General features: G+C 39.1%; 1 protein-coding gene across 1 annotated transcript in view; it reads right to left on the bottom strand.

Moving 5' to 3' along the window:
* The window catches only part of kcnq3 (potassium voltage-gated channel, KQT-like subfamily, member 3), a 190,149-nt gene extending 167,958 nt beyond the window's left edge, over positions 1-22,191 (bottom strand). The window contains exon 1 of the mRNA XM_041241842.1: positions 21,662-22,191. Coding sequence (XP_041097776.1) covers positions 21,662-21,954 — 293 coding nt within the window. The 5' untranslated portion in view covers positions 21,955-22,191. The remainder of the gene's footprint in view (positions 1-21,661) is intronic.
* Positions 22,192-24,299: the final 2,108 nt, after the last annotated feature.

Raw genomic sequence — 24,299 nt, 5'->3', positions numbered from 1 at the left:
TGCACAAAACAAGGTATTTTGAGTTTACTGAAAATGAAAGAAGCTATGGAGTCTCAACTAAAGGTTTTTCTGAAAATGAGAAGAAAAAATGAAAGTGCTGTGGATTTTTATTTATTTTTTAACTTCAAGAAGCCATGGAAAGTGCAGAAATACCTTGGAAGAAACTAACTGGGATTACAACAGAGGGTGCATCATATATGACTGGACAAAAGCATGAACTGTCTAGCAGAGTACTTGAAAAAAAGAAAGAAAGAAATGCAGAAGTACCAATTATCTTACACTGGATTCTGCATCAACAGGCATTATGTGGAAAAGCTCCAGAATTAGAACACGCAATGAGCGAGACAATAAGTGCCAAGTGTCTGGACAGAAGTGATAAAAAGGTACTTTTTATAGTGGTACTGTTTACTAACACACTTTCCCAACTTGCCAGTATCTTTTTTTCTCCAGTGCTGTTAAAAACATTATATTTTGGAATATTGATGAATATTGTAAATATTGAGACTTGGTATTCTATCTTTTTTTTTTTTTTTACTGTTTGAGATTTCCATTGAAATAAAACATTCTTATTTCCTCCATTATATTCATCTTGTGATATTGAGTTTTTTGTTAGTGTTCTAGGAGAGCTGCTTCTAGTTATTTCTGCCTATTTCTGTACTATACAATACATTAAGTAATATGTTGATTAATTAATTGAAACCGTGCCTGCATACTTATTGGACTAGGAATCGTGCAGTAGGGGTAATGTGTTTTGTGTAAAGTAGTATATTTGCGTATATTGGCCTACACACAATTTATATAGATATGTTCATTACGACAGTGAGGTCTGCCAAGTGAACAGTCTTAATTTAAATGGCCCTTGCTGTCAGATTTTTCCATTCAAACAGATTTTCATAACAAAGAACTTCAGTAAGATGTGTTAATTTCGCATTAGTGAATCAAACAAATAAATCTATTGAATTGATTCACTAAACTGAATGAATCGAGTCAGTAAAAAGAATCAAACTGCATATCACTAGTTTTCAGGCCAGAAAAAAGAGTTCTAAATAGCGTGCCTGTCAGTGGTTAAAGCCTGGTTCCCATACACTAATAAATGTAATACGTGCACTAAAATTAACACCCTTTAGTAAATACCACGTGAATTCAGTTCATCTCATTATTTTATACATCAGAATGCATTACAATAAAAATCACATATTTATTCTGATAACCATTGCGTGAAGCACTAAATTTAGTGCGCACTATAATGTCAAGTATCGCATGCGATGAATAAAATTACAATAGTAAATCCGGAAATCATGAACGTGCACACTAATTGCAATTTTCATACACCATAAAGTTTAGCACCCTTTTTTAAATGAAGCCCTTAATGCTTTAGTTTATGCATAAATCAAGCAGTCCTTACCTTTATATTCTACCAAACTTATCACATACATTGTATTGTTTCCTGTTCCCTGTTCCTATAGTAGTGGATCTCCAATGTAATCTGTAATTATGTGTTTTGAAAATGGCTAACTGAATTGTTACACATACACAAATATAAAATGTATGTAAATAAGATTACTTCACAGACAAAAAACTTTACAGATTGTTTTTATTGTGTTTGTCATGGGAAACAACAGGAGGTCTTAACAAAATATCACAATTTGTCTTGTAAATGTACCTTTATTTTTTAAATTATTTTTTTAAGTAGCATCTGGCAAAGAAAACATCTTGAGAAAAAGTTGAATGCTAACCCAGTTGATGTAATATGCTACTACCTGTATATAAAGTTATATCCTCGATTTTTGCATGGAGTGTACCAAAGACCTACTCTCTGAACAATGTGCTAAAATATAATATTCTTCCATTTTTTTTCCACACTGAATGGGAACTAAATGTTCTACAAAAATAAAATGACAGGTGGACTTTTTCCAGTTTTTCCAATTTCAAAAGTAAACCTACTTATAAATTGGTTAATTAAAATAGATTAACATATTTACTGTACCACCTTTAATACTGTGTTCTGAATCAAGGTTATTAAGCAGACGTTAATAAAAAAAAAAAGTACTTAGGTCAAAAAATAACCTTTGACTTCAGTCATTCCCATATGACTTATTGAAATTCAATGAATACTTCAAATGTAAGAAAATATTATTATGATTTATAATGCATTTTTTTAACAAATAATCACTGGATTTGTGAAACATTTACCTATACATATTACATTTCCCTATTATATAATACATGTTTTCTTCTAAACCTATAATGTTCAATGTAACATTTCTTCTAAAATTTTAGGTGGTGGGTGGAAAAAAATGCACACTGTTCCTGTTATACAGTGCCCTCACAGGTCAAGAGGGAGATTGTTGACTAGGATTCATTCGCTCTCTGTCACACATAAGTTCTCCTCTCACTCTCACTCTCACTCTCACTCTCCTTCCAAACATTCACCTACATACAACCCACACCAAACATTCACATTCATTCCTTTGACTGTTTTATAGGGTGTGACCAAGGGTAAGTTACAATCAATCATTCAGTTACCACCTGGCCACATTCCACACTCTTCCAACCATACCTCAATCACTCAATTAAAACAATTAGACACAATTTCCATCACCAGACACCCACACACACATGTACCCACGAGCACAGCTTCTGCTCTGCACACATCCTCCCCCTATTCTGTCACAAGCTGCCATTCCTTATTTTACAGAGTTTTTTTTTTTTTTCAGATTTTTTGGTATTCCAAAACTGTCATACCATGGAAAAAGCTGTTATTTTACTTTTAGTTTGTGTGATACTATTATAGGGGTAAAAGGATAAGATTAGTACACTGTTTTAAAAGATACAAGCTATCTTTCCTTTTTTTTCACTGGTTTTAGTGTATTCCAAGGTTGTTATTTCATGTCAGTCCACTTTTAGGTTATTTATTAGACTTCCTAATATTAAAGGGAGAAGGGGTTTCAGGATCAGTAATTGAAGTGCATTTTTACTATTTAAAATACATGCTCTTAAAAATAATAATAATAATAATAATAATAATAATAATAATAATAATAATAATAATAATAATAAGTTTGACTGACTTTACTTGCTGTTGTCAAGTGTCATTAATAACATAAATTGAAATACATAAATAATTTGAATATACATTCTTCCTCAAGCCTTACAGTTTGTCAACCAAACTTGCTTTGCATGTATAGGACTTAAGTTTGAAGGTTTGAGATCCTCAGATGAAAATATCAAGATCAGGATTCCTTTCTGTGCCTTTCCTCTGCTATACTTATTGTTAGTTGCAAGCAGCAAATTCTTTGTTTTATATTTTTAAAAATATTTTAAAGATGGTGTTAAAAAGGTCTGGAATTGTGCTTTTAATGTCAATGGTGTAGAAAGTTTGAGCTGCCACCATTATATTTTTCACCTGTTACCATATTTCTAATTTTTTAGACAGAATTATAAGATTTGATACATTTTAACATGGAGTCAAAAGCCCATGAGATCTTACTGAGGGGAGCTGGCAGTGTTTAAATGTCAGTGTGTATTAGTGTGTATGTTTTCTCCAGAGCTTTGGATGTAAACCTCAGGAAAGTGAGTTGTGTTGATTTAAGAATTTGCCAAATTGCAGCAGTGCGGGGGCTGACTCGACTTAAAGTAATTTGCAAGCCACTGTCTGAGGCAGAGTATTATATAAGCACTGACGCTAACCGGGTGACCAAGCACTCAGCACCAGCTCACCAAAGGGCCGGTAGTCTAAACTGTGGTGGTCCACACGAGGACAGGCCAGTGTGGATTGGCTGCAAAATGTTCTATCCATGCAGGGAACGTGAACGCTTCAACTGCAGGCCAGGTTTGCATGCATTTCTTTCTTTTCTTTTTATTAATTAATGCTCTTGCTCCTCCTGTACCTGTTTGTTTTCACCTCCCTCTCAGCACCACCCTCTCCCATCGCCATTTCTACTTTCTTTCCACTACTGCTGGCTACCATGACTAACTTTAATATCCTCGTAATCCTCTCCTTTTGTTCCTGTCCTCTGGCTTCTCCCTGCCGCTGCAAATCTAACTCCTCTAACCTTGACACAACCAACAACTCTATTCTCCTGTCCTCCATCGCTGACCTGGGACTCTCCGGCACTGCTCTCTGTTCTCCTCCTACCTCTCTGATCACATTTACTAGGTGTCCTGGCATGGCTCACTCTTTGCCTCTTGCTCTCTTTCGACAGGTGTCCCCCAAGGCTCAGTCCTGGGACCCCTCCTGTTTTCCCTCTACATCTGCTCTCTGGGTCCCCTCATCTCCTCCCCTGGCTTCTCATATCATTTGTAAGCTGATATGTCCAGATCTTCCACTCCTTTACCCCCTCTGACTCTGACATTTTCTCCCATATCTCTGCCTGCCTCTCAGCCATCTCTTCCTGGATACACTTGCATCATCTTACTCAACCTCTTCAAATCAGACCTCCTTTTCTTCCCCCCTTCTTTCTCCCCCACTGCTGATCTGTATCTATATTCCTCTTAAATTCACCACGCTCATCCACCAAGACCCTCGGTGTCACCCTCGACCCCTCCCTCTCCTACTCTCAGCACCTCTAGTCTGGCACAATCCTTTCGCTTCTTCCTCAGTAACATATGCAGAATTCGCCCCTTCCTCCACACTGCTCCTAGTTCAGGCCCTGTCCTGCTTTGATTACTGCAACTCCCTCCTGGACAGCCTCTCAGCCTCTGCTATCCATTCATTCCAGCACATCCAAAACTCTGCTGCCCACCTTATCTAATTTCTCCGCTCTGTCCACTGGCTCCCTATCGCTGCTCGCATCCAATTCAAAACTGTTGTACTCACTTATCACTGTCTTGACCTTTCTGCTCCATCCTATCCTATCATTTCTCCCTACACCCTCTCATCCCTCCGCTCCTCCACCACTGAGATTAGCTGTACTCTCCCCTCCGCTCACCTGCTTCCAGAGCCCGGTCCTTCCCCACCCTTGTCCCTCAGTGGTGGAATGACCTACCCCCCCTTGTACTAAGATGTCAATAGCATACACCTTCTGTTTACACCAGGAGCACCCCCAGAAATCTTTCACATGGTAGGCACAACTGAACAGAGAGCTGCATTTCTGTTCTTTCCTGAGTTTCACTACACTGTCACATTAGAAAACTGCAATCAAATTGCATCATGTTTCCCTTTCTAAAAATTAATAAACACAGTGCACTGCCATCGAGACAGAACAGCAACCACACTGACAGCCAAATTATCCACAACAACAATAAAAGCTACAAATAAACCTAGTTGAAATAAACTAGGGCAAAATTAGCTCACAAATCTTTTATGCTGGTTCCATTTCTAATAATTTTATTCTCACAATCACTGCAACTAATCATTACTCACCCCCTAAGCATGTCATATAAACAAACTTTCTTTATTTTTTTTTGTTGCACGTGACAAAACAGATAATCAATAATAATAATAATAATAATAAATAATAATAATAATAATAATAATAATAATAATAATATAAGGAATAAACTCTTGTGGAAAGATAAATGACAAAACAGAAGGTAGAGTTTCTATGTCACCAGAAGCCCAAGATACAATTACAGACTTTTTATTGCACGCTCTGGTATACTTTATTTACTATAATTAGTTGTAGTCGTTTACAATAGCTTGAAAAAGCAGCATACATGGCCATTTCCCTTCCCTTGTTTTTTGTAATGCTTTTGTTTTGCCACTAAACTTTATTTTGTTTTTGTGAAGTCTGTTTGCTTACCATAGTAAACTAAATTTTCATTTGTGTTGTGTTAAATACCTGTCTTTGCTTCCCAGTAAACCGTAATGTTGTCAAGTTGCTGTACTGGTATTTGATGAATTTTCCTGTTTTCTCCATTTTCTTCCAGTTTCACTTTTAGTACATTCATATCACTCAACATCTTTTTTCTTGTGGCAGTATTTGTCTGATTTCCAATTAACAAGTCTCATTTTGAACTGACAGTTTGTGCGCAGTGGTGAAGTCAGTTAAGATGCCCATGCGACCGGTACATAATAAACCTTATAATCTTACTGCTTTACGTAATGCAATAAGGCATTTCAGGGTGTGTGATATATTCTAATATCCACATGCCCCAGGAGCATTATAATTCATGAGGCAAAGGTAGTTTAATCCCATCAGATTCTGTATTGGGGCCCCCATCTTCACCCCCAAAAAAGCTTTTCATAATCATACAGTAGCACCTCTCTAAACCAGACATGTTTGTCTGATATAAGAAGGTGTCGGGTTTAAAAACAATACAATAAAGTCGCACACACACACACGCACACACACACACACACACACACACACACACACACACATTTATAGTGCTCAATGCATTTTAAATGTAAAAACTGATATGCTACACATTACATTATGTAAATATATAAATCTGTAGAGAAGGCCTACACAGTATTCAGTACAGTCGTAAAATCAAATGAATACCTAGCTCACTTTCTTTTTACTATAGCCTACTGGTAACACAAAATAAATCACGCTGCTGCATTGTACACATTGGTGTAGAAATGCGAATAAAATATTATTTTAAACTGAAACTAAATGATTTTAGTGTTTTTATTATTATTAGGCTTCCAAGACAAAGGCTGGGAAACCTATTGTTATTGTTAAAGTTTTTTTGTTTGTTTGTTTGTTTGTTTTTTTTCTTCCCAAAACTTTAAACTGCTCCTGCTTCGAAGCTGTGTGACTGATCTGGTTCTGACTTAGCAGGTAACAAGCTGGACACTTTGGCTGTCAGATGCCGAAAAATTTTTCCTGCTGCATCCTTGCAATTGGTGCCGTGATGCATTTTTTTAGAAACCTTTCGAAATCTTCTTCTTGGGAACCGGTGAAGTGATTGATCTGAAACTTGATATATATCATCAGCATTCAAACCTGCATCAAGTTTGCGAAGCAGAAGTTTATGCGATACATTTTTATGTCAAAATGGCTGCCACAAATCTTATCGAAACGCACCCTTAACAACAAACTGCTGCTATTTAAACATTGTTTGACCAATAAACTCCAAACATGGTAGTTATTGTCCCAGCAACAATGGAATACAAATATGTCAAAATGGTTATGTTTTAAATTTGGAGTTAGTCAAGTAAACGTACGTTTACGTCTGAAATTTAAAACTGCCTCAGTTGACAAATGGTTTACTTGACTAACTCCAAACTTCACAAGCATCATCCTTGATACTGTATCAATACAACTGACTTTTAAAAAACTGGTGTTAAACCAAAATGGCCGTAAGATGGATTTCTTCTTGAAACCTCACGAAATCTTCTTCTTTGGAACCGTTCAAGTGATTGATCTGACACTTGGCATATATTGTCACCATCCAAACCTGCTTGCAAAGCAGAAGTTGCTGTGATACAATTCAATAGTAAAATGGCTGCCACAAATTTCATCGAAACGCGTCCTTAACAGCAGTCTGCTTTTATTTGAAAACCGTTGGACCAACAGACTTCAAACTTGGTAGACATCATTCTGGTGACAGCGGAATACAAATATGTCAAAATGGTTATGTTTCATGAAACAATATGGCTGCCACTCCTACATTTTCTTCTTATATTTAAAACTGCTTCAGTTTAAAAATGGTTCACTTGATTAACTCCAAACATGCCTGTGTCAGTAAAACTTACATTTTCAAAAATGGCATTTGTGCATTAAACAAGATGGCCGGTTGATGCATTTTTGAAAAAACTCAAAATCTTCTTCTGTGGAACGTTGAAGTTGCTGATTTTAAACTTGGCATATTGAGAACTAAACACGCTTAGATGGGTACTGATACTGGGGCTTGGGAGCCGTAAAACTGCCTGGCAGTTCTAGTTATTATTATTATTATTATTATTATTATTATTATTATTAGTAGTAGTAGTAGTAGTAGTAGTAGTAGTAGTAGTAGTAGCCTAGACAATTGACACAAAATAGATCATGGTCCTATACCGATGCTGAGAATGAGCTGGAGGGGTTAGTGGCACATGTGTGCAGTCTATTTCTCTCAACATGTTGGGAAAACCAGAAATGTTATAGGAATTTATTTTCAAGGCTTAGAAGTACACCCTGACTTTCGTGAAAATAAGGTACTTGGGTGTTCGTTTAAAAAATGCATTCAGCACAACTGGCAATGCACAAGAAAAAGTAGACTGGGAAATGCCAGCAACATTTGTGACTGTCTAAAAAAAAAGTCACAAATACATTGTGCTTGTTTAGTACATTTCCCCCTAGACCTCCGACTCGTTTGCAACTAGTTAGCAACTATTGTTACTGGTGCAACTACCCCTGAGCTTTAAAGCACACAGAAGGGTGAAGACCAAAATAAAAATGCCCGAAGAGGCACTGAAACAATGTGAATCCTATTTAAAACTATATCACACAATTACTCCCTCTCGATAATATACATATGTGGCAGTACGATTGCCCTGCACAGTGGTAGATTAGTGTTGGTGTGGTTTATATGTGGGAATGGGTTTATTTTGTGCCGTTTTGGGACTTGATTTGTTTGATTGAATTATTGTTTACAGACAGGCGCTTGATTGAGACTTGTCGCCTGCTATGCTTGGTTGAGGGAAGGGCAGCAAGTGATTGGCTGTGCTGGTCCTCAATCAGCACGTGGGCGGGTCTCGACCGTGTGTCCGTCATTTTAAAAACATCCGCGGGAGATAGCTCGGGGCTGCTGCAAGGCCTGCCATTTTCACGGCACCTTTTGAGTTATAGTTTGGGGTATTGTGTTTTATTTTGCACTTTTTGTAGAGTTTGCTGTATTTGTCCTCTGTGCGTTACCATCGCTGGTAACGTCACATGACCGCCTTTATTTTACTTTTGTTTTCTGTTTTTGTTAATAAATCCTGCGTGCCTGTGCCGGCGTTTCAGCACCACCTCTGTCTCTCTGTATGCTTGAACAGCAGCTACCCACACGTGTGACCCGAGGAAGACCCTGTCACATATGATGTCGGAAGTGGATTCCGCTGCATCCTGCCGAAACAAGGCTAGATGGCTACAGAGAGACAGGAGGAGCAAACCCCTGAAATTTTTTGGGGGGGACAAGGGCAGACCGCAGGTAACCCTGAGGGGCTGCTGAAGGAGAGGGATGGAGCCTCTGTCCTTAAAGGCACTAGAAGGAGCCGAGACATCCCGCCTGAACGCCAGAGAGGCCAAGGAGGGTCCATCCCCGAGAGCTGCAGAAGGAGCAGCTCTCTCTATATATATATAGTTTTAGTTTGTCGAAAATATCAGTTCAACTATACTACTATTGTCAGACAGCTGGAAATATACCAGGCTTCAAACTGGACACTACGACTACGACTACTGAGAGGGGTTTTTTTGGAGCTCCTCCAGTTAAATTTAAAAACAATTAAAAACAGTTGCTTAAACCTTTTCTTTTTCAAAATGTTATATATTTTCATTTATCCAAAGTAATAGTGCATCCGTTGATTTCAAAATACTTTGATTTATTTGTTTTATTTTATTTAAAAACACAGTTTTTGTCTCCCTGCACCTGTGTTTGTGTGCAAGTGCAGGAGAGATTTTCCCTTAAAATAAAAAGTACCATGAAAAAAAACAAAAAAACAATAATAATAATTTAAAAAAAAAACAGTGCAACTACAACTGTTACTAATGAAAACAATAATTAAATTGTTGGATATATAGGGATGTAATAACTCTGATCTATAGATTATACAAATCCAACATTTCTTGTACAGCGGAGTGGTGGAGATCAGAGCTCCATACATCTCTGCTATGTCTAATTGGAATGCATGGTTTCCAGTTTGCGCCTGGTGCGGATTGACATTGGCGCCGTCGCTCGCGTCGCTCGGGTCTAGTGCTGATGCACCTTAACATTAATACATGTGACTGAATCAAAATTCTGTAAAAAATGTTTTAAAAAATTAATAAATAAAAAATACTTTTTCATGTTAATACTTTTGGTTTGAATGTCTACAAATAAGAAAAAAATGCATTTTCAAGCAATAAATGTATTTTTACTCTAATTTCATTTGTGTCTCTATTATTGGATGAGTTTAACTTTTTGTGGTCCCACTTCGACCGTGTTTAAACACACACACACACACACACACACACACACACACACACACACACACACACACACACACACACACACACACACACACACACACACACACAGACACACACACACACACACACACACACACAAACACAAACACACACACACACACACACACACACACACACAAACACACACACACACACACACACACACACACAGACACAGACACACACAAACACACACACACAAACACACACACACACACACACACACACACACACACACACACACACACACACACACACACACACACACACACACACACACACAAACACAAACACACACACACACACACACACACACACACACACACACACACACACACACACACACACTCTGGCTCTTACATATGAAAACCTTTACTGAAGTGTGTGACTAAGATTTATCATAACAATTCACTGCACATTATGGAGTCAAATAACATTGCTAATGGCATTATTTTTTCTTCTTCAATATTTAAAACAATTTATTTTTCAGGTTTTTCAAAATCCTTCTACAAGGAAGTGTGCACCTGCTGTAGATAACAACAGTTTGTGTGTTAGTATAATGCAAATATGATTTTAAAACGCATGGTGGGTAATTGGTCTAATTAGTGCAAACTGTCTTCAACAATTAGGCTGATGATAGTTTACCTGATAATATGATAATAACTTATCATATTTATAAAAAATATTCATTACAATATAGTCCTCACCTAGATAAAACAACCTGGAACGACACTCACACACATATGGGTGTGTTTGTGCAATATAAGTACACTACACCAGTACATTGTAGTTAACTGGTATAAAATAGTTACAGTAATTAGGCTGGTAACTATGCTTTCAATTTTCTATCAATATAAAGCATCATCACGTTCATAATTCTTTATATAAATACCCCCCATATTATAGTCCCCACCTGTTAACGATGCTCACACACTGAAATATGAATTTCTTCTCCATGTAGATTTTTTTGTATATAGTGACATAAATTAATGTATTTTAAATTTATATTTTATGTAAATGTTATAATGTATATATTAAATTTGATATAATATGTATATATCGATATTTAGTATGATAAAAATTAGCACAGTTGATTCATTTTTTGTAGAAATAATCTTATGGTTATAAACATTCTCATAATCATTTGCAAATATTCTGTAATCTATAGTAAAGAACTAGAACTTAAAAACTATTAAATGCTGAATTGTAAGAAAGAGGAAGATGAATCTTCAAAATGTCTGTGTAATGGTTGTGAACAGCAGGATTCGAAGTGGCTGCGGCTCAGACACAGTGCTATTGCAGGCTATGCAGGACCCCACTTTGTAGGGTAAACATGGTTTAAGACCCCACTTGGTTGTTTATTTTTATATATATATATATATATATATATATATATATATATATTATATATATATTCTAATTTAAACAAATATTATCAATGTTAAGCTTAAAACATAATTTTCTTTATATATTTGGTTCAAAGAAAATGTTGGCATGTCATGGTCCACACTTGGCTGGTGGAGACTCATAGTCTGCATGTATGTATGCATGTGTGTGTGTGTGTGTAGTTTGAAACCACACCTTCGAAATACGATCCCATCGGGACGCAGAGAAATCACTTAACCTGAAGACGATCTACAGAAGAAGATCTGCTTTTGTGCTGTCGAAATGTATAAACAGGCTGGTTTTAAAATTGTATTTAAAAGCCTAGGTCAGCAATGTATTTATTTGGCTACTACATTAACATTTTTTTTCCAAATAGTTTGAAATAACTGGGGCTACCCTGAAGAATAATAACTACTCTCGGTAGTTGAAAACTAAATAATGGGTAGAATTGTACATATATAGGATCCTCTTGTTTCATACAATATTAACACATAAATGCATAAATAAATCAATTTCTTCATGTCAAAGTGAGACTACTTTGACATAAAGGAGGCAGTGTGGTCCAGTGATTAAAGTGCAGTGCTTATAAGCAGAAAGTCACCGGTTCAATTCCTACCTCTGCCACTGACTGTCTCACTGTGTGACACTGAGCAAGTCACTTAATCTCCTTGTGCCCTATGCTGCGGATGAATAAATCAATGTTCTATTGTAAGAGATTGCATATAATGCACAGTTCACAGCCTACCTCTGAAAGCACTTTGTGATGGTGGTCCACTATGAAATGCGCTATATCAAAATAAAGATGATACCATTACTTTGAATTACTGATCTGAGTTTGAATTATTCTCAGGGTAGCCGCAAATGTATTAAACTAGGCTACTTTGAGGAACAAAAAACATTGGTGTATATTGCATGCCTATGCTTTTACATACAGTTATTAAACAGTCTAATTTATTAGTTTGTGTATTAATATTTTATGAAACAGAAGACGATCCTGTATGAAGAGAAATGAAATCTATCTTACTTAATGGGACATACTGTACTGTACTTCGTATGTTCATCCACAACTTTAAACACTCAATTATAAATCTTACATAAAACTATAAATCCATAGACCATGTTTATTTAGTTCCCTTTGAATTCGAAGATGTCCACCAAACATTGTTCTGGCATACATTCCTGCCCATTGGTAGGTGTCACTGAGCTCCTATATCAAAGCTGCCGATAGGCCCCCTTCCCCAAGTGACGTCCCCGGTCGCCTCTCGAGGATAATTAACCGTCACGCAGGGGAAGACCCACCCTCTTTCGCTTCTCACATTGGTAAGGCAAGACCTCTGTGTTGCATTGAGCCCTGTCTTCTTATAAAAAGTGCCACAGAAGCTACTGGTAGTTCCCCTGCACTTTGTGCTAAAAGCTGGCATCGCCACTTTCCTGGAATCAGTATTTAAAAAATCGTAGTTTTTTTATCCTGTTCCTGACTTTCAGAACCAGCGTGCTCCATGCATCAGGCTGCTTCTTTCTGTCTGTCCGTCTTAGCAACGGTAAGTATTATTGTTAAGAATTGTATGTGTTTTCACTCTTCCTTACTTCTGAGAGCACTATTACTCCACGGCACCAGGCTTGCCTTGTTCCCGTAGTTGAGTTTGCCTACCAGCCGCCTGCGGGCCAGGGTTGGGTCTTGTTTTGATTGTAACTGAACACGTCCCCATACTCGCATAGAGCACTAGATGCACCATGGCTGCTTTCACCGGGCTGGCCATATGCTCCTCACCGAGGCTTCCCTCGTTGTTGGGTTGAGACATAAACGGGCTGCGTGGGCCTTCACCTTGGTGTAGGTCACTCAAAACAATAGACAGAGTGCTCTCCCCCATCTGTCCTGTAATATTGAACTGTTTTTTGTATTTTAAAAACTGTTTTTATTACTGTGTGTGTAAGTCAATTGCCCGCCACGGCTTTGGCCCTGTCCCCTGTTGTACGCTACACGCTGCTCAGGCGTGTGACCACGAGGTCAGGATAGGCATCGTGCACAGCTTCCCTTGTGTTTTTTAATAGCAAGGTGCATAAGACTTTTGCCGTGCTACTTCGGTACCACAGTGTGCACGGCGCCCCTTGTCGCTGTATACATAAATAGGCTAGCGCGTCAGTGCAGCACTGTACTCGGTGCACGCCGTACTCGGTGCGCTCAGTACACTTGGTGCGCGCGGTGCCTGACACTGCATGGTACTCGGTGCATCCGGCACACACTGTGTTTACAACGCAGTGGTTTCTAACCTGTAGTGTTATTATTGCACGGTACTTGGTGCACGTGGTGCACGTCATACTCAGTTCTCTTAAGACTCCTCCCGGTGCCCACAGTGCTTACAGTGCAGTGGTTACTAACCCGGCGCTATAACTGGTAAAGCTGTCTTCCATGTCTGCGTGACCTGTGGGACCAATATCCCACAGGAGGACAGGCACAGCGCATGCGATCGGAGCCTAGGCCCCGATGATGTCACCTCAGCTCTAAATGGCGCCTGTGACATCTGCACAGCTTTTCAGCCCCACGTGCTCGCGAGCTGTCTGGAAAGAGTCGCGCGGGTGCGTTCTTTGTCCCCCGCAGCGGTCCCCTCCCACTCACGCCTCCCGACACCATCACAGAGCCACTGGGGAGATACCCTGTGCTCAGGCATCCGTTTCAACCAGCAGCCGCTCCCCATCGCCTCTGGCTAGACAGGTGAAAAAGTCCCGGCAGGTGCGAGATATTATTGACATGAAAGCTCAGATCAGTCGCATCATGGAGCTTTTAGAGAGGCAGACCCCAACTGCTTCGCCCGTGGACCCCTGTGTGGCATCCCCCCCCACCCCCTGAGCCGGTCACAATCTCTGTGCCACCCCCTGACCCCTCCGGGGGAGTACAGGGCGAGTGGATCGACCGGGCTTTCTGCTCAGATGAGCACTTGCTTTCCATCGCCGCCACATGGGGTCTGAGTTCCCTCCTGATATGGAGGTTGAGGCAGAGCCTGAATTCAAGGCTGATACGGCCCCTAATTCCATGGCTGCCTCGGTTACTAGCGCTCTGCCACTGGCAGGGTCCGTGCCCACGCTTATAGGGTGTGCGGCGGCATACCTGCAGGTCACCTGGACAGCACAAACAGAGCCTTCCGTTCCATCTTTCGACCGCATGACGTGGCTCCCTGAGCTCAACCTTTCCCAGCATTCCCCTATTTTATGGAGGAGGTGCATTCCTCTTGGAACCACCCTGCTACAGCACCAGCACAATTGAGATATAGTTCTCCTCTGGCCTCGCTGGAAGGGCTGGGCCTGACCGGGTTTCCCCCTGTGGAAACCAGGTCAGTGACAATACATCAGTGGTGGCATATGTCAACCACCAGGGTGGCCTTTGGTCCCTAGGATTGAACCACCTAGCCTTCAGGCTACTGATTTGGGCCCAATAGAACTTACTGTCCCTTCGGACGACGCATGTTCCAGACGTGGAGAATTGAGCGGCGGACCTCCTCTCGAGGGAGGACCCACACCTCTCGGAGTGGCGGCTCCACCCTCAGGTGGTGGAGCGCATTTGGGAACATTTCGGGAAGGCGTAGGTCGATCTTTTCACCTCGGTGGAGACGGCACACTGCCCCCTATGGTACTCCCTTCACCACTGCAACGGTCCACTCAGCATCAACGCCATAGCCCACTTATGGCCCAGAGAGCTCCTTTACACGTTTCCACCTCTGCCATTGCTCCAGCTATATACTCCATCAAGTTGAAGCAACTGTCATGAAGACAGCCTTCATCTTGGCTATCACCGCCACAAAGCGGGTTAGTGAGCTGCAGGTGCTGTCTGTGCATAGCTCCTGTATGCATATTTGAGATGATTGTAGCAGAGTGTCACTGCTTGCAAACCCTGCTTTTCTCCCCAAGTTGGTTACAGCCTTCCACGTGAATTAGTCCATGGAACTAGAGTCCTTCCATCTTCCTCCATTTGCAACGGATGTGGATAGAAAGTTGAACCTTCCTGCCCAGTTCGGGCATTGAGATGTTATGTGGATAGGACAAGTGCGCTGCGTCAGTCTGACCAGCTTATCGTCTGCCATGGAACACGAACCCTGGGACTGCCCCTCTCCAAGCATCGGCTGTCGCATTGGATTGTGGACACAGTCTTGACTGTGTATAATAGTGCTGGCTTACCTCCACCTGGGCAGATAGCTGCACATTCCACGAGAGATGTGGCTACATCATGGGCCCTCTTCCGAGGTGCCTTCATGGCTGAAATTTGCGATGCAGCTAGTTGGGCTACCCCGCATACCTTTGCCAGGTTCTACCGCCTGAATGTGGTAGATCCCTTGTTACCGTCTGTGGGCACTAGGGTCCTCGAGGTTGCATGCTCACGCCACTGACCTTGGTCAGGCAGGATTTAGCGTCCCTCATATGCTGCCGTTCTTTTCTCCCTCGCAATGGCTCTGGTACACGTTTCCCATAACGATGTTTGGTGGCCATCTTCGAATTGAAAGGGAATGCTAATTTACCTACCGTAAACCTGAAAGTTTACCTTCTCTTTCCCTAAAAGAGAACATGGCCACCAAACGCGAGGTCGCTTCGGTCGACATCACGGTTTCATCATGAAAGAAGGTGGTTCTTCCTCTGCATGATGGTTAAGTACCCTCAGGAGGCAGGACAGAGGATGTCACTGGGGGAAGGGGGCCTATCGGCAGCTTTGATATAGGAGCTCAGTGACACCTAGCAATAGGCAGGAGTGTATCCCCATAACGATGTTTGGTGGCCATCTTCTCCTTCAGGGAACCAGGTTTACGGTAGGTAAACTAGCGTTTTCATGCCTTCATGTAAAAACAGTAGCCTCAGTTGTGTCAAACTATTTGGAAAAACAAACAACAAGAACAACAACAAAACGTTAATGCGATAGCCTAATAAATACAATTTCTAAACCAGCCTATTTATTACATTTCAACAGACAAAAGCAGATCTTCTTCTTTAGATCATCTCGGGTAAAGTGAATTCTCTGCATCCCAATGGGGTCTTATTTCGGCTTGGGGTGCAAACACACACACACACACACACACACACACACACGCATGTGCGCGCGCGCAAACACACACACACGCGCACACACACACACACACACACACACACACACACACACACACACACAACGGTCGTCCTAAAACCCATCTGGAGGTGCCCGGGGAAGCATCCAGATGAATATTTAAACGCACAGAGTGTACTAGCATGTTGACCGCCCTGTAAACTCATGACAAAATGTCATTATATAGTGAAAAGTAATGTTTATATCGATGGAATGCTATTATGTAGCATGAGAACAATTATATACACAGCTAAAACACACCAGTCTTTCAAATATAGTCCCAAGCCCCTCCAGCTACCTCCGGTCACTTAAAGGCTTCACGAGCATCAACGGGAACCGGCGCCCGGGAAGACAAGTCCAAAGGCGACCAGAGGTGCAAGGCACTAATATTTGAACATCTGGGTTGTTTTACCTGCATTTGTTGTTGTTGTTGTTGTTATTAGCTATTAGAAACTGAGACAAAGCAAGTGCGTTTCACTTAATTTAATAACAAACAGCAACCAAACAAAGAATATCAACTTCCTTTATTCCTACTTTCTGCTCTCCTCTGCTCAGTATTTTTTTTTTTTTTAAATCTACAGCGCCAATTATAAATTAAATAACAATACCACGTTAGCCTACCCTTTTTACATTAGGATAACGTTTCCTTAACAAAATGGGTCAACCTTGTAAATGTGTATTTCTGTACCATTGCCACAACGTTATAGCCCACTTTGGGTGCTTTATATTTGCAACACTATACACAATATGCAAGTGTATTTACAAGCGCAGGTACATATTACAAAGAACAATGTTGAAACACAGTAAATAAATAGACATTTCATTGCCCTGCTTCCTAGAGGGCAAACTAACCTTTTACTGCATAATAATAAATACAAAAAGGACGCTACATTTTATTCACATTGTATACTGAATATTCCACAATGTTTTGATAATGTCATGGGACTATAGCAGTACATCTCTAAAAATGCCCAACAAATGCCAATTTCTGTTTTGGAAGAACATATTGGGGGGGATAAATTTATAATAATATTGAGATAAAAAATAAGTCATGCAGATTTCAGTTAAACTGTAGGCTTGAATAGAGATGTCTGTCTAAAGCCTGCAGCTACTTGTGATCATGTTTGTAGCAGCAGATTTAGATAGCTTGGCTACCACCTTTGTGTGCTTATTCTCTCCACTATGCTAGATATACATACTGTGGGTTTAGGTTTCCGGATGTCTTTTTGTGCCCATAGTATTTTTAATATTTATTTTAGGGTTTTAAATATATATTTAATAATATTAATTTGTAACTTAAGGGCCTGGCAAACATTTACAGTGAATAAGCGCAAAATATCTTTATTGAGCTGAAAGAAAAAAAAACACAATAAATTGTATCGCAGGAAGACACTGAATTGGTGGGTTGGCGCTGTGCTTTTGTGCTATAATGAGAGTGCCCTCCAATGGGCTACTGGTTGGCTGATAACCTTTTTTTGTCTTCTAATTGGATACAAACACTGGTTGTATGACCCTGCAAAATGTTGGGAAATCTGTTCTACTTCATTCACCAGTAGATTTCTGGAAAACATGTTTACACACTACAAATATCAAAATAATTGTCACTGTGTTGAAAAGGGTATTAAAATGATTTGTCCAGTACAAACTGCAACAGTAGACAATGTATATTTTGTTAACGCTAAGCTTTATGTAAGTGTTATGAAAGAATACAAACAACATGTAAACAGGAAAAAAAACTAACAATACGTAAACAGCCACAATTTTCATCCATTCGTCATTGCATTTTAGGAAAAAACATGACAGCTTTGAAACCATTCAGGTTTAACAAGTCACACATTTGAATATTTTTCTTTTTCATATGCAGTCTATCTTAAGTAGCTGCAAATGTCTAGTCTGTTTGGTGACCAACCAGCAAACTAAGCCTCCACTGCTGCTGTTAACCCTGGTAAAGTAGCTACCAGCAGTGAGTGGAAGAGAAAAGACAATAAACATTAATTGCAATATATCTTCTTGGTAGCACATGTAATAATTATTTAATAGAATGTAATAATCCCCTCTTGAAACCAGTTTACTAGCAGTTACCAGAACTGAATGGTGCTGCATCTGAGGCTCTCTTCAATGCCAGTTATTTACTGCTGTGCGCCACCCAGCTCCTGAGGTCCTACTAATTTAAGCATTATTGATAAAAACAAAAATCATACAGAATTTTCCTAATATGGTGTTTTTTTTTTAATGTGAATTCTGTTGTAATGTGAGGGCCAGTGGCACTGGCTGCAGTAGGTAATGGTGCAGGTTCAATAAGAGCTTCTGCTTACAACGAATACACATCTACTCTAACCTGAACACCATTCACTTGTTGACAAATTGAGGCAGATTGTGTGGTGCTTTAAGAAAAAGCTTGTTTCCTGCAGCCCTCATGGATATTATGGATGCCATGTTCCTATTCAACACGTCTTTCTTCTTGCAGAAAATCCAATGCTGTTTCAAATCAAAGTATCAAATCAAAGTATGGCATGATTAAGTAGGGTCAGGTTGACTGTGATGGAAGCTAGACTTTCCTATTGATTTGTCTGCACATGTTTGATTGCATGTATCTTTTGCAGCTGTCCAGGTTTAATTACATTCTTTGATAAATTGCTATTCAGGTTTGGAGTTCGCTAATTAAGGTGATCAAATGTAAACATGGAAGACTGTGTTTGGTAATGGCTAAGGTTAAACTTATAAGAAGTCAATCTCAAGTTTAAAAACAAAACACATTTGCATTGCATATGTTTTGTGTAGTGGACTAGGTGAGTGGTTCCCCATTACTTATTGAGGTGGCAGGATAAGTTTGTGTTACAGGCAGCACTTGTGTGACAGGGTGACAGGTCCCCCACATGTAAACAAAGAGGTATAGACTGGAGGAAAACGTGTGCCACACTGTCCACTCTTCCTTCCTGAAAATGAAAGCTGGCTTATTTAAATTATTATTGTTTTAATCACTGTGTGTATTACAGTTCCCAGTCTTGGGAGTTTGACACTCATATGTATGTGGATATTGGAAAGAAATCCTAATGCATACATAAATTTTAGGGATGATTGATTAATTTACAGTACCATAATTGCCAAATGAGGGGCCAACATGTACAGTTATGCAGGACTGGAACATTCATTCCGGGTTTTAGGCTGTAGGAACAGCTTAAGTTGTAAGCTATTTGGGGTAGTAGAACGACCCATAGAAGTTGTGTGTGTTAAAACAATTGAATAACTCCGCTGCTAGCAGGAGAAGCTGCATCTGCCTTTGAAATCTGATTACTGCAATCTGTTTAGTTTATTTTGCATATTGTTTAGCAAACAATAAACATGCACAAAATAACCAAACTTTTATTTGTATGATTACTGGATTGCACGCAAGAGTATGTGTTCTCTTGTGGAGTGTATGATTGCTGGTTCACAATTATCCTCTGCTGTTTAGCTCAATTAAGGGTTTAGTTAAGTAACTGAGATCTCAGTTAGAATGACAACCAGCAGACACAGGGTCCTAGGATTGGGGTTGAAAACCACTGTGATAGATGACCAACAATAAATAAGTTTGTTTTATATTTTATTTATATTATTCATTTTTTTATTGTACTTTTTCTGTAAGGCATGCAAATACATCAACTGTGTAATACTGATTTTGCAGTATTTATTATTATAAAATAATTCATTCTGAAGAATTTTAAAACTATAGTGTCTAGTATTCATGTTTTTCAGAAATTTCCCAGCACCTCACCCTAAAACAATTCAAAACAGCCTGATTTTGAATATACCTAGCAACCTTTGAATAGCCCTATCCTTTAATTTCACAGGTCTCAGTGTCTTGTTTATCCTCCTATTGGTTATATAGTCCATATTAAGAACGTTTCATACATTAGTCAACCGTTATATAAACCTAAGTTAGCTGGAAATGCTGCTATTGAAGATATAACCAATGTTCTAACATGAAACTGCAAACTACTTCCTGTCAGATCACACTGTAATTCTGCCCCCCCCCACACACACACACACACACACACACACTCTTCAACCAAGTAACATAACACATTCCTTTACTTTCAACACCATTGTGGATAAACATGTCAGCTGAATTACACAGCACTTATTAAAAAAAGGTGCTGCTAATTATTGAATACTTCTAAACTTCATCAATAACTTTCAAGATTTAAAACATGGATTACCGATCAATAATACAATATTAGGCTCTGGATGACTAATCCATCACACTAAACCCCTTGATAGTAGTAATAACTGGTAATCTGCTGGAAAGTCTATAGGGACAATATCACATTTAAGTAGTTATTGTTTTATTATTAAAACTAAGGCTCCAGAGGAAATGATTAAGTAGACAGCCTCCGTTTTTGCAAGTGATTTTCGTCGATGAATTATATATAAAATAAAGTATATAAATATCATTATTTTTAAATGGTAATGCATAACTATACGAACGTAATTTAGATATGTTACTTAACATCATGTAATCGAACAAACTGCAAAATGATATCCAAAAGTCCACCGGAAGACCGAACAGTGATTCTGTATTTCAAGTTAGATTTCCAAATGTCACATTTTTCCATTTATGTCAGTATATGGAAAACGACATGCTATGTAATTCAACATGTTACGTAACATTATTCATCAATTTCATTCAACTTTATAAAGCAAAATACAGTATCTTAATTATATAGGCCGGGTGATGCAAAACTTTTGGCCATAGTGTTCAAGAGAATGGTTTTACTTTGAAAGTTGATGTTCTGTGTAATTAATCATTCATGCTTGTTGGTTCTGCTTATATAATTAATTACAACTGCTTTATTTTACACATTTGAATCTGGCCCAGCTAGAGAAGTATCTACCAAGAGCACAATAATTTCTATCCGATTGGCGGTAGCCTACTTAATGTGAAAATATTATGTATTTGTCGTGACATTTCTGTTGTAAAATGAGAAATACGACTGGCGTTTTTAAAGTCAAATCTCTTTGTAAAGTCAAATCTCCACCAATATTCTAACCAACCAAAGCCGTTACAATTCACAGCATGTAAAAAAGCATAAATAAACTAGCTGAAATAGTGAAATATGAGGTTACTTACACAAAAGCATGGTAGAGTAAAGCCCATCCTCTTGGTCTCTCAAGCACGTCGTAAATCAAGTTCTGAATTCTTCTGTACTTGACATTATTCCGTTTCACAGGTCTCGTGTATCCCAGAGGCGTTTTGGCCAAGAGTCCCAGGCACTGAGAACCGCGTTTAAAATCATCTTTTTCGGGACCCATGAGCAAAAGGGTTCCATCTTTATCAGTCCCCAAGTTCTCCCCCGACAAACCATCATTCTTGTCCTTTTGCTCCCCCGAAGCGTTACCAGCATTCCTGGACTTGATCCCCATTTTCTTAAGTGATCCTCAATGGCAGGCTTGTAGAAAACACGAAGAAGCAACATGCCATGATCTGTGTAACAGATCACATTGCTTTTGGCAAAGAATAGGTCATCCTTTAAGGACCGTGTCTCAAACTGATGGGAGGCGCTCAGACCGGTTGGATTGAAAACATTGCAAGAGCTGTTAATGAAACATGATCATCTTGCACAGCTGGTAGTTTCTACCAACCGTTGTTTCTTGAATTCTGTCTCTATTACACAGCTTTGGCGAAGGTATTTCCCGTTGAGAAATCGGCTACAACATTGGAAAGATCTAATTTAACAAGTCCAACCCATTGGTCCGTTCTGTGCGCACAGCACTTGTAGTATCTTCTTATTTGACTCGCTTTGTGTGTAAAAGGCCAGATGTTTCCATTGCAAACAAACGTGTAAATTGCATTATGCGAATCCCCCAAAACATGACAACATTGAATTTATATCGGATCGAGGTTTTCTCCAGAGTACACCAGTTTTACGAAGACAAAAGCAGAGAGTCAAAACAGATCGCATATGTGATCCATTGCTGCTTGCATTTCCGCAGGCAATATACAAGCTATTGTTGGGTGGGGAGGATGCTGGAGAGCTAGGCACCACTGGTTTATGAGCTCTGACTGAGACACAGAGGGAAGCTGACTGTGCAAACACTGACTGTGGAGAGAAAGCATGTGATCTGATGTTGTTGTCAGCAGGTCTCATCGGCATATCTATATGAGTTGCAATACCGGGGAACTGTTATTTGTACCTACTCAGCGAAAATGTACTCGTCGAAAATACGTATTTATTATACATAATACGTAAACACATTATTTTCTCGTCTTGCATTGCCCTAAAAATACAAACTGAACAGTAAACATTAGTATTTGCCACTGTCGTTGGGTTGTTTTGCTCTAACGTGGTATGCTTTTCACCTGGCTCTAAAATGTAAGTGGCATCCTTTTTACCTGGCGTCGGTTTCATATATAATACATTGTCGTTTTAGCTGGTAGTTCGTGTAAAATAAATACATCAAATAAAGACACCAGAAACCTGTTTAATACTATTGTTCATCGTCAGCATTATAAAATGAATTGATCAAATTAAGAATTTCATTCAGTCGTCTTTGCAGTTGAAATCACATTTCAGGACCCCGGAGAGCGTCACTGCGAGGATTAGCTGTCTTGTATTAACCAGGGAAGGGTGCGGTGGAAAGCCATCAGATAATGCTTTCAATTAATCTTTCAAAAGAACAATTCCCAGCTCATGGTATTTGACCCACTTGTAAAATTGAAAATTACATATTTACAGCAATGAAGTTAGCTCACTTTGCACTGCTGTTGTACAAATAAAAACATTAACTGGTATAAAGAGTGAACCTTTCCTTAAATGAGTGCAGACCAATATTTAAAAAAAAAAAAAAAAAAAACTTTTCTGACCTCCTTATAGCACTAGCAATTATTTACCAATGGTATTTATTGTACTTCAGATAGTTTGTTATTTTGCTATAAAAAAAAAAAAAATGGAACATAAAGATTTTGTAAATACAACATACATGCAAAGTTTATACTGCTTCCCAGTGGTCTAGCTCAGACCATGTGAACTCCAAAAAAGGTACCAGGATGCAAACGTTTCTTTAAAACATGTTTGAATTAAAAATTCAAAAAATTAATTCAATTTTTTAAAACATGAGGTGGAGACTGTCCCCACCCCCACTATAACAGCTTAAGCTTAGCATAATAATACAACAGCCAGCGAACACTACAAAACACATGTATGTATAGAAATAATCAAAACAGGTTTTCTGCTGGTCAGGTTGGTTAAGGAGTTTCTTAGCTTCCGTCTTCAATAAATGTCATACGAAATAATTAAATACTGAGAAATGCCTGTTTTTGTTATTTAAGCAACAACTTGGTACAGATATGAATTCAAGCTGGTAAATTAAGTAATGTATTATTCTTATTCTTTATATTCACTATGTGTATTATTTTATGTTTGAGTAATCCTATCCTGGTAACATTTCTCAAACACATCCCGGTGGCCTCAATGGATTTCTCAAATGTATTACTCAGCAACACTTTGCCCCCATTGAATGTAAGAAATAATGGGGTGGATATTCCTACTGTGATGGTGTGTATTTTCCACTGTCTCATCCAGTTGTTCTACAGTAATGTTTGGGTACCACTTGCTTAGTACGATCTTTGCATGTATTTGAAGATGTGACATCTTTTCAGGGAAACCAGTATATGTGATTAGCAAACAGTCCACACTGGAACCAGACCTACCTGTTTCATATTTAAGCTAGCAAATCTATAATAAGTTTTAGGGGCAAATAAAATGTAA

The sequence above is a fragment of the Polyodon spathula genome, chromosome 3, assembly GCF_017654505.1.
Source record: "Polyodon spathula isolate WHYD16114869_AA chromosome 3, ASM1765450v1, whole genome shotgun sequence".
In the NCBI taxonomy this organism is placed as follows: Eukaryota; Metazoa; Chordata; class Actinopteri; order Acipenseriformes; family Polyodontidae; genus Polyodon; species Polyodon spathula.
This window is presented reverse-complemented; position numbering and strand designations above follow the sequence as displayed.